Genomic DNA, 11,626 nt, shown 5'->3' with positions numbered 1-11,626 from the left:
TGGGAAGAGAGGCCCCTTGGTCTTGCAAACTTTTTATGCCCCAGTACAGGGGAATGCCAGGGCCAAGAAGTGGGAGTGGGTGGGTAGGGGAGCAGGGCGGGGTACAGGGTATAAGGGACTTTCGGGATAGTATTTGAAATGTAAATGAAGAAAATATCTAATAAAAAATTGAAAAAATTATACCAACACAAGAGACCTTAATTAACTCAAACACTTCCAATGGACATGTAGCAGACACAAATCAATTAATATTGGTGATTTCTTATAAGCTGTTACTATCTCATAAACATATATATACTTATATATACCATACACAGATATAGATATATAGATATATTACTATTAACCCTCCTAAAATTTGCATTGGGTGAATAGATGGTATCTAAAGTAATTACCCAAGCAATCTTTCCACATACAGCAAGGTTGACTCATACAACACAAATAAGATGGGAGGATGGGTTGAAGGGTGTAGGGGGTGTTTCTGATACTCTAATTAGGAATATGCAGATGAGCCCTGAAAAGTCCTGTTCCCCAATTGGTTCTTGATCAATCAATAAAGATGCTAGTGGCCAATGAGACAGGGCAGAATGGGCGGGACTTCCAGTTTTCTCACTGGCAGGCTAGCAGATGCTGGGAGGAGGAAAGGTGTTCACCAAGCTTTGAAGGACCGCCAGCCATGTGAGTTCTAGGATGGAGTGGCCGTTGACCACTTCGTCGACTAGGCCTGGGGCAGCAGGCAGGAGATAGAGAGCAACTGAGCCGAGGGCAGATTTAGGGTGCTGAGCTGCGAGTGAAAAGAAGAGCCGAGAGAGGCTTGCACTAAAGCGTATCAAAAATAGGCGTGTGTTTGTGTGTGTGTGTGTGTGTGTGTGTGTGTGTTTCATCCGCGGATCCAGGGGAACCTGGGTGGGGCTGGTCGTGCAGTCAGTCTGCCTGGAGCTTAAAATGGGGTAATAAAAACTACACGCTACAGAAGGGGAAGAATTTCAAATAAACTATTGTATAAACCGTATTCTTTGGCACTGTTTGAGGCAAAATCTGATTCAACAATGATATAAATTTCATTTTTTAAGGGATAAGAGACTCAGGCATAAGTTTGATAGAATTATAGTTACCCAGAAGCCTCTTTCTGTCCTTCAATATTATAATTACTAAAAATACTTTTTTTAGGGCAAGAAAATAGGAATGTGGGATAAATAAAACTTTTATGAAGTTCCTTATTTCATAAAATTTTAATTAACATAATATCTTTATTTTTAAAAAAAAACTTCTCCTGGCTATTAAATATTAAATATATTTTTGAAAGCAAAGTCACATTGCTAATGTAGTTAGATTTAAACAGGACCCCAAGTCCTTGATACCGTGGAGCCACCTAAAGAAAACAAGCTGAAAAGAATTCACAGAGACATGAAAAGTAACTTAACTACATTAATATTTTCATAGAAATGTAGATTTCATATGCCTCTACCATGAGACCACTAACTTATGAAACAGAACAGGTTCCTCTCACACCTAACGGCTTAAAAAAAAAAAAAAAAAAAAAAAAGTAGGCACTCAGAAAACATCTGAACACTGAATGAATGAAGCGAAAATGGTCCCGAGTCACCCAATTACCACATCAAGACCAGAAAGCACAAAGCACTGTAATGCTGTGTTCAGATATGAAGCTCATTCGCTTACTGTGTCTCTGCTGACAAAGTATCAAGAAGACAATAAAAGAAAGTGGCTGTGTCTCAGCTTGCTTTCTGCTGCTCTCATAGTGTCTAAACAAAAGCAACTTAGGACAGGAAAGGATGCATTTGGCTTACACTTTCAGGTCACAGAGGTCACAGTCCATCCCTGAGGAAGGTCAGGACAGGAACCATGGAGGAACACCACGGCTTGCTTACTGGCTAGTGTGCAGGCGTGTCCTTATCAGGTGCCTGCCCAAGGCCTCACGCTGTCCAGAGTGGAGTGAGCCCTCCCACCTTAATTACCTAGTTAGTTATGGCCTGATAATCATGGGCCAAGCAGTTCCTCAACTGAGATTACATCACCAGATGACTCCAGGGCCTAGAGTCAAGGAGGTGTCTGGTCGACAAAGAGACTAGAACAAGACAGAGAAGAGAAGTCAGGAAAAGACAAGTCAGGGCAGAAGAAATGAGAGATGGCCCAGTTGTGGAAGGAGAGAAAAAAAGTGTAAGGCCCAGAAAGACAGTGGGTGAAATACAGAAAATGGCGAGGAAATGGAGCCGAAAGACAGATACAGACCGGGCACAAATGTATCAGACAGCAGTGTCTTCGTACATAAAATTTTACAAATACAGGTCTACATCCTGCAGTCCACTGGCTGCTCAAACCTCTGATTACCTACCATTGAGATGTCAACTAACTAGTTAATCATAGTTCACAGTCTGAAAGGTGCTTCTATTTCTTTGTTTTTACAAGTCACGCAGCACTGAAGGGGCTCAAAATTATCCCCTGTGTGCTGTCCATTTGGGTGACAAGAGACCCTGCCACATATCTCTGTTCTGAGAGCATCTACCTGCTTAATGTAAGGGAATCTTTATATGGAGTAATATATAAATATGCCATATAAATATGGCTGACTATATTGTTAAACTGGAGCATTTATAACTCCTAACACGATGGATAATCACAGTTCTGCCTTAAACTTGAGATTCCCTCATTTATGCAATGGGAAACAATAATAGACAAACTCACAAAAGGGCATCTTGAAAGCTCACGCTCTGATGTCAAGTCCACTTCTGCACCCCTGGGCACACCTTTCGATGTTGTGATACCACGGTATCTGACCATTTCCTCTTCCCTCACCAACCAGCAGAATTTGATGTGGTTTTCCTTGGATCAGCAGATGGACCTAGAAACCTCATCAGCTGGGACACGATTGTTCTGGCTGAGGACTACTCTGACTGATGAACGCTCGTGAACCCTGCTGTTTATCAGTGGAGTTAGGCAGAAAACAAATGGCTATCTCAGCTGCTCAAAAATTATCCAGTCTGCCTTCCATACTCATCGAATCTGAGAGAATAACTCTTCCTTGGCTGTCATTGACACCCTGATAATAAAATTGGGAGAATCTTATAAAACTTAAAATTCATGAGTCAACGTGTTCACACTCCATCCGTCACTCAGTCTACATTTCATTTTAAGGGAGACTCACCTCTCGTCCCCACCGGAGGACTGTGCTTCATATTTCACTGAGAAAGCTGGAGGGGAGCAAAATGTAAGCTTCTACTTGCTCCCATTTCTAGCAATCGCTGCATCCAAACCCAAACTCTCCGCTTCCCCCTCCCGTGGTCATGGAGGAAGCACCGGTTCTCCTGGAGTCTGGGATTTGTCACTGCACAAAAGTTTTGTATCTGTTTCCCTTCCCCTTCCTCCTCCTAATCGCTTTCTCCATTCGATGGGATCATTTTCATCAGCAGGAAGCTCTTCCACAATGACTGTTGTGTTGTGTCATTTTCTCTGACTGTATATACCCTCATCTCAGTGCCTACTGCCTTGTGATAAAGTTCATAGGCGACTGTAACACTGACCCACTTTATTCACGTAATGCCTCATGAATCTAATTTCCTTGCTTCTTTCTGATAAAAGAATCCTCCGCTCACCTTCCTTCTTCTGGGCCTGACCTTACAGCTGGCAAGAGCACGCGCTTCTTTCCACCCGCTTTCATTCACCAATGATCAAGACATTTGAAGACAATACAAAATCACAACTTAAATGCCTCTGCTGTGGATAATGCACGCGACAGCACAGGATCCAGCTGCTTCTTTTATGATCAAGCTGGTGCCATGACAGCATCATCAGCAAGAACTGATGTCTTCACGTGCTTTAGTCGACAGGTGATGCCAATTTAGGACCTTTCATGGTTAATATGTTTCCTCTCAGGTGATGTTGCGAATTAATTATCCCAGCATAACTATACGTATAATGTAATCTATTTAAATGGTTTACATGGAATATAGTGTCAAATCTAAGGAAGAAAGGGACATCTGTCAATAACTGGCCCTACAAAATATGAACAGCACTCTATGTAAATAGGAAAAGGGAATGCTCAAAGGATTCCCACACACCTAGTTAAAACTCATTGGCAATCATCCCCCCCTCCTCATGCTATTTCCCCTTCCTCCAAGTATGGACAGCTGTAATCTCATTTTAGATTTGAAGTATCTCAAATCATTCGACCAGATATAAATACCAGTTGAAACTGGTTGTCCTCCTTTGGCCAATAACATTTTGCTTTTGAACCACAGAATAAGGACAATGCAATCTGTTATGAGGACATCAGAATTTTGCAGCTCATTTCTATTCGTTCCAAAAAAAAAAAAAAAAAAAAAGACATTCTTGCCAAGGTTTGATTATAAACATGAGTAATATAAAAATATGCTTATGTAATAAGCATTTGCATACTTAATAAAGACAACTGTATGCTGGCTATAGAATGTGTATTTGTAAACATGACTTCTAGGGCTACACAAGAAGAGTATCGCTTGGAGATGGAACACTTGGTCCCTGGACCTGACGCCAAAAAGCAGATGAGAGGTAGTCGTTACAGGTGAACATGACATTAGCCTTAGGTCACTTCTAGAGGAACTTGCTTTCAGCAGTCACTTAGATACACATCTCATTTTGAAGACTAAAATATTAAAGCTTGCAGGGCTATTGCGGGATTATCCCAAGGTTACACAGGAGAGATTGCAAACTGATCCTTTCTTCTGCCACATAGTAATTAATCTCATCATTTAAAAAACAATGTCAAATAAAACCAGTATTTTAAAGTATACAAGGTTACTGTGCTGTGTTGTTAAAAATAACCTAGTTGAAAAATTACTATGCATTTTTTCTTTTATAAAGTAAAGGCCGGTAAAGTATAAGCAGGCTTTTACAATACATTTTCTAAATTGTAACATGTCAAGAGTCTAAAGTGTTATGTTCATTAAGGCTAATTTATGTCTCTTGAAGTGTGTTCAATTGGCAATAAACCTTTTCCAGAAACAGAAATTATAGCCCTTTACTACTTACGTTTCATTAAATTAGTTGTCCGTGTCTTTAGTGCCAATCAGTTCTTTTGCATGAAAAAAAAAGTTCTATGGAAGAGAGAGGTGTAGTTTCCCATGCATAGCCTGAAGATGGAAATAGAATGTTGATAAATAAAAATCTCTGATGCTGAATAGTGAGGGGTGCTGGCATGTTTTTCCCCTAAGGGAAATGCCTACCGGCTGACTTGTTTCCCAAGTTTAAACTTGTTACCCAAGCTCAGTATTAAATCCTTCCTTTGCCCTGCAAAAAGACCTGGCTGGAGAAGACTATTTAGCCGTTTGAATGTGCCATCATCCCCTTGCCCTCAGCCCTCTGTTCACGTGCAGTTGCCTCTCTCCTTAACTTGATCTCTGCCCTCCTGGAAAACAAGCCCACTCTCTAGAATCCAGTGTAAGTTCTCCTTCCTAAAAAAGGATTTCTTTGAACTAAAATCTTCTGTCCCTTATTAAGCTATATATAAAACTTCACTGCAACAATAATCTCTCTGCATTATGGATGCACGCATGCCTGTCTTCTTCTACACAGTGCATGATGAGTCCACTGAGAGCAGAGCCATTTGACAGCCCAGCATTCAACGTGGGCTATGTCATAGCTCTCCCTGAATGAACAAAGTTTCCATATGCCCTATGATATATCATTTACAATGTTAGGTATTTGTATTCTTGGAAGACTAGTCATGTGATAGATTTTGACAAGTCATTTTGATATAATTGACCCCAACAATAAAAGAATTCCACATAGAATTCTCTTCTCATAATCAAACTAAATGGTGATAGTTTGTGTTTGTAATCTCTCAGATAAGTCTTAATGTATATATTTATTTATATCTGCTCAAGCATGTTACTTGCCATGAGTATATCTACTTCAAAAGCTAAGATAAAATTTACACATTGTACTCAAATGGATTTAGCAAACATATCAATCGAGTATTTTCAAATTAATAAGGAAATATAGAAATATATTTCATTTAGATTAAATGCACATCTTATCTTTAGTTTAAAATGAAGGAATGTTGTAGCTGGAATGTCAAAGGTGAACTAAACCAAAATGTATTAACATATTTGAAAATATTCCTCCTTCATTCAAAATTGCTGCGTCTTTGGGTCAGCTACAGTAGTTTTCAAATACTGTGTGCACAATAACCACATGGAGATGTTGCAAACTAAAGTCCTCAGAACTTGGAAGGACACACACACACACACGGAAATATAATGTTGACAGTTAAATATTGCTTATGTTTACATTTCCTTAATTATCCTCTATGTTGTGTGTGTGTGCATGCGCGTGTGTGTGTGTGTGCATGCGTGTGCATGTGCTGCACAAGTGCACCCTTGCTACCCATGTGGGAAAGTCATATTTGCAGGAGCCAGTTCTTTCCATCTACACGTGGGTCCTGAGAATTAAGCACAGGTTGTCAGGCTTGACAGCAGGTGTCTCTACCCACTGATCCATCTCACCAGTCCCACATTTAAAAAAAAATAAATCAAACCTAATATTCTCCTTAGTTTGGTTTTGACACTTAGCCATGAAAAAAACACTAGAAGATAATAAAAACTATAAATGTGTTTTTACATGTTACATCATTGGCCATTTTAAAACTATAAAAGAGAAATATTCAAAGAAGTGAAGAACACTAATTGGGGAGGAAACAAGATCATCTTGGTAGGAGAACTTTTGAGAAACTGTAAGTGTTAAAAGGGAGGTGATGAATGAATGCATCCATTCATAAACTAGAACAAACGAAGATAACAAAAATCACAGTGCAAGTAAAATTCCCAAAATTAAGGAAACGATATTCTGTAGTTTCTTTTGGAAAAAATGAATGCTGAGAAAGTCTCCAAAATGAAGGGCAATAAAACGAACAAGTGGTGAATACTGACTAAATGGAATGTGGTTCCATCAGGCCTAACATGCTCCTGAGGAGAATCTATAGTGACAGCCATTGAAGGAGGTGAGAGAGATGAGGTAATCACCACCCAGAGGGAAGTCTCTAGACCCCAAGGCAGGCGCTTTAAATGGTCTAGGGAGTTTTGTTCAGGACAGACGGGAGACAAGGCCCCAAGCGCATGCTCACAAGAGTTTAGACTGGCTCAGTGCGTGCCGCTCTTTCCCTGGACGTCTGAATTACACGAGCCCAATGCTTTCTGTCTTCTTTCCTCTCCATTTTTCCTCATCTCGCTCATTTGTTCCATTGCCTCGCGACATTCGTCACTCTGAACGTCATCTCCAGAGGACCCCAACCCCAGATGCGCATCACCGTTTCAAATGCTCCTCCAAATTTCTGTGCATCGAAGTGCTATGTGTAGTGGCATCTCTGTAGCTTTCCAAGGATGCTCACCCCACTCAAGCACTGGCCCTCCCCCAGTCGCCCTCTTCTCGGTGAACAGCAGCACCATTAACTGTGTTGCTCAGGCCTTAACGACTTGTGCAACCCCTGTCTCCCTCACACCATGTGTTCAGTTCAGCAAACCTAACATCAAATGTGAATTTGAAAGGAAGTATGTTCAAAAAGAATAGCAATGTTCTCAGACTCTGAAGAATTCACAGTCTTTGTCTTTTTCCTTTCTCTCATGGGGTCTCATCTGAAACAATAATTTCTTAAGAACACACTGAAAGGGGCCAGAGAAATGGCTCAGTGGCTAAGAGAACTGGAAGCTCTTCTAGTGGGTCCAGGTTTTATTCCCAGCACCCTTAGAGCAGCTCACAAGTGTCTGGAACCCAATTCCTGGGATGACCTCCTCAGGCACTGAGCACCTATGTAGTACACAAACATACGTACAAGCCAAATATTCATGCACATAAAATAAAATTTAACTTTAAAAAAATTACCTGTTGGTATAATCACTGCATGCTCAGCAGTAAGTACTATGTAATATTTGAAGACTGATTTTACATTTTAATCAATTAAAATATAAAAGACATATTCGGTATATTAAACAAAAGTTCTACATATCTTAAAAATGTGAAGGCAATGAAAATGAACCACAGGAAATAGGTTTGGAAAAAAATAAAGACACAAAACACAATATGCTCTTATGAAGAAGGAAATGACAAGACATCGTCAAAAACCAATAGAACATAAAAAATTGTAATTTTCATGAAGGTAAGGAAGAGTAGAAATATTTTGATTTGTGTGATAGAGATTAGTATAAGAGGAACAAATGAGGGTTAAAAATCACACTTGTAATAGAGGGAAATCAATACATTAGCAAATAAAGAAATTCTGGAGAGACTAGCCATTGGTGGCTTAACAACCACTTCTAGCTAGTGACAGTGAATAAAACGTAGTGAATCTTTCATTTATCATCCTCTTTCAGGGCTGCTCTTCATTATAGTACATGTTGCTACTACAATGTTTAAACAAACAAACAGAAAATATTAATGAATGATAAGCAAATAACAATCTTACATCTTAATTCTCACACTAATAATTGAGAAAAGATTTATAAGGAGACCACAAACATTCGTCTCCTTGCTGTATAAAATAAAATATAGGACACAATGTGACCTGGAGTATATTTGAGCAATCTTTATAATCAAACCACTGGATCAGTAGGTCGCTTAACTCCTATTCTGTCTAAATAGGTGGATCGCTGCATATACATGAAATAGAGAATTCTATAAAAATCTTTCACACAGAGATCGGCTAGCACTCATGCACTGACACACTGTAATTTATCTGCTCAAAACACCGCAGCTTTGAACTCAGTGAACATCTCCATTGTCCTAGCACTACCTCTTGTCCTACTTTGAAGCTTATAAACATGGCGCTATTTTTACCTTGAATAGTGCATGGCTTGGTGGCCGGCAATATTAAAATAGAAGTCTGTTGTGTGCTTCATTTCATTGGTGTGCCCAGTGGCCTCAATCCAGTGTCCTACTGGGAGACAATAAACACCATCCACCAAGTTGTCCTCATTATATGTGCAGCAACGGTCATGGTGAGGTCCATTTCCTAGAACAAGAGCGAGCAAACAGCAATTAAGTCACTGTTTTGCTTAGACAGCCTCGAAATGACTGGGAACAAAATTAATGGTAAGTCGGAAATAAACAGAAAGCCTGCTTAATCACAAAATGAAACTGGCTACAGGCAGAGAAAATTGGGCTTTATAAAGTTACTTATAAAAATCATAGTGTCTGAGTTCCTTCTAAGTACATGAGTTTTAATTTTCAAAAAGAGATGCTTATTAAGTCTTTCAGAACTCCATGGACTCTCAGTACCCTACAACAAGCTTTGACTCTTTTTATTGCCAAATAACCATTTGAAACAGTTTCATGGTCATTGTTACGCTTGGATACCATGTTATCTTTATGGTATGCAAATGACACTTCAGGTCAGTCATAAAGTATCTCAGTAAATGCAAACAGTAAATGCATAAGTATGCATATATTAATAATAAAAACAAATGATCATAGCCAATGTAATTCTCAGATAAAACATGGATGACTGTTACTTATAGATGAGGAAACTAAGTATTGTGGAGGTTAACAGGTTTACTTAAGCCTGCTGAACTTCTAAACTTGGTGTGATTCGTAAGCTGACTCTCACAGGACCCTCTCTCAGGCACCGGATACCTTCTGCTGCTCCAGGCCTCCTTCACACGCACAAAGACACACGATCCACCTTCCTAGTACCACGGAGCAAGGGAGAAAGAAAAGAGCGTGTCTCTAGAAACACCATTTGCCTACTTTACAGTTCTTTCCAGAATCAGCTGCACTGGATATTGTGACCTGAATGCTTGCATCACCCTCAGAGCTGCATGCTTGCCCCACTGCCAGAGTCCCATGTTGAAGCGCCTCCATTTCCCCTTGGGAGACCCAAGGAGGTGCCATCTATTAACCGGAAAGTAAACCTTCACTAGATGCTGAATATGGCTTGTTCCTGCTTTACCTACCCTCAGAGCTCTCAGAAATATATTTCTCGTTTATTAAATCTCTCAGACTATGACACTTTATTATAGGAAGGTAAATAAGACACAGGAGCCATTATTTCTATAAAAAAAATAAAATTCAAACTGTATTATAATTATATCTTACATGTTCATCTCACTTTTAATTATTTCCTCCTTTGTCCTATCTAAGTAAAACAAATGTTTGTGATTTATAGAAATGAATTGTTTGTTATGAATATAAAAATTTTGACTCACTTGCTACTTTCAGTCTTAAAAAGTTGCTTAGCATAACATTTAGAAATACTCTTTAACTAGTGGCGGATTCTCTAGAATATGGATCTTCTCTCTCAATAAATCTCTACCAATCTTCCTAGATTCCTCTCTTTTCTCTTGAGAGCTAGAAGGCACTCCACCAACAGTCCACTAAGTCCTTTGAGATGAATAGCACATGATATGCAAACGACCAGCAACTCAACTCCTACAAGAATATCCAACAGAAAAGTATGTAATAACAGAACTGTTTTAACAGCAAAGGCTGCAATAATGTTTATTCCTTCTTCGGCAAATGTTTGAGACAGGTAGTGTAGTGTGCAAAGTCATAGTAAAGATTTAGGTACTTAAGAGAAATTTAAAATTTCCAAACAGTTTTTAGTAGCCATGTGATGAAACCACATTTTTAATTCTGAAATGACTCTCAGATAAAAGGGAAAAATTAATAGTGGAATAATGAAGCTGAGAGTCTAGGAGCCTGACCAATAGCCCAGTCAAGTGTAAGGACCTGCATTCCATCCCAAGAGCTCACAGCACAAGCTGGCTTGGCAGCCATGCTGGAGCTCCAGAGCTGAACTAATGGTGAACGCCACGTAAATGAGGGACCCAGTCAAAAAATGAGGTAGACTGTGCCTGAAGAATGACATCCGAGGTTGTTTTCTGGTTCCCACACACATGCTCCTGCGAATATATGAACACACACACACACACACACACACAAATACACAGAGACATGCATAGACACACACACACATGTGCACACAGAGTAGTTTAGTCTATTTAGAAAATGACTATTAAAGCAGGAGTGTGATGAGGGAATGTTGTTGGTAGAAACAGAAACATTAGGTAAATGCAGAAGAGAAAGGCTACTAGATTTGTGAATAATCAGATATGTAAGAAGATGGTGGAGGGCCAACAGAGACCTCTAACCTTTCAGTGAACATCATGCTATATAGCGTAGTGCCAGGTACTGAGAGGAAAGGCCTGCAAGAAAGCAACTTGAGAATACTGGAGGATGAGTGCTGAGTACTCAGTTATCTAAGGAGAATATCAACAGAGCTGGAGTTATGGATTTGACACTTGGGCTCAGGACTTGGACTAAAATAAGTTAGGAATCATCTGTACACGTCATCTAGGTATATAGATGAGTCACTGAAAGAAACACTACATTTGTACACTCAGTAGCTGGAGAAGGGAAATGACCTTATAGGTGTACAGGAAGAGAAGCCGGGAAGATGAGGAGAAAATGAGGAAGACCAGCCTGAGTGAAAATGAAATGTACACCAAAGCAGACAAGGCATGTGTGCTGTTACAGACAAGGCATGTGTGCTGTTACAGACAAGGCATGTGTGCTGTTACAGACAAGGCATGTGTGCTGTTACAGACAAGGCATGTGTGCTGTTATAGACAAGGTATGTGTG

At 39.7% G+C, this 11,626-nt stretch overlaps 1 protein-coding gene across 2 annotated transcripts in view; it reads right to left on the bottom strand.

Moving 5' to 3' along the window:
- Epm2a (EPM2A glucan phosphatase, laforin) overlaps nucleotides 1-11,626 on the bottom strand; it is a 107,459-nt gene that overhangs the window by 47,383 nt on the left and 48,450 nt on the right. For both annotated transcript variants that reach the window (XM_021221644.2, XM_029533022.1), the window contains exon 2: nucleotides 8,824-8,998. In XM_021221644.2, coding sequence (XP_021077303.1) covers nucleotides 8,824-8,998 — 175 coding nt within the window. The remainder of the gene's footprint in view (nucleotides 1-8,823; nucleotides 8,999-11,626) is intronic.

The sequence above is a fragment of the Mus pahari genome, chromosome 21 (assembly GCF_900095145.1).
Source record: "Mus pahari chromosome 21, PAHARI_EIJ_v1.1, whole genome shotgun sequence".
In the NCBI taxonomy this organism is placed as follows: Eukaryota; Metazoa; Chordata; class Mammalia; order Rodentia; family Muridae; genus Mus; species Mus pahari.
The sequence above is the reverse complement of the archived record's forward strand: the minus strand, read 5'-3'. Positions and strand labels throughout refer to the sequence as shown.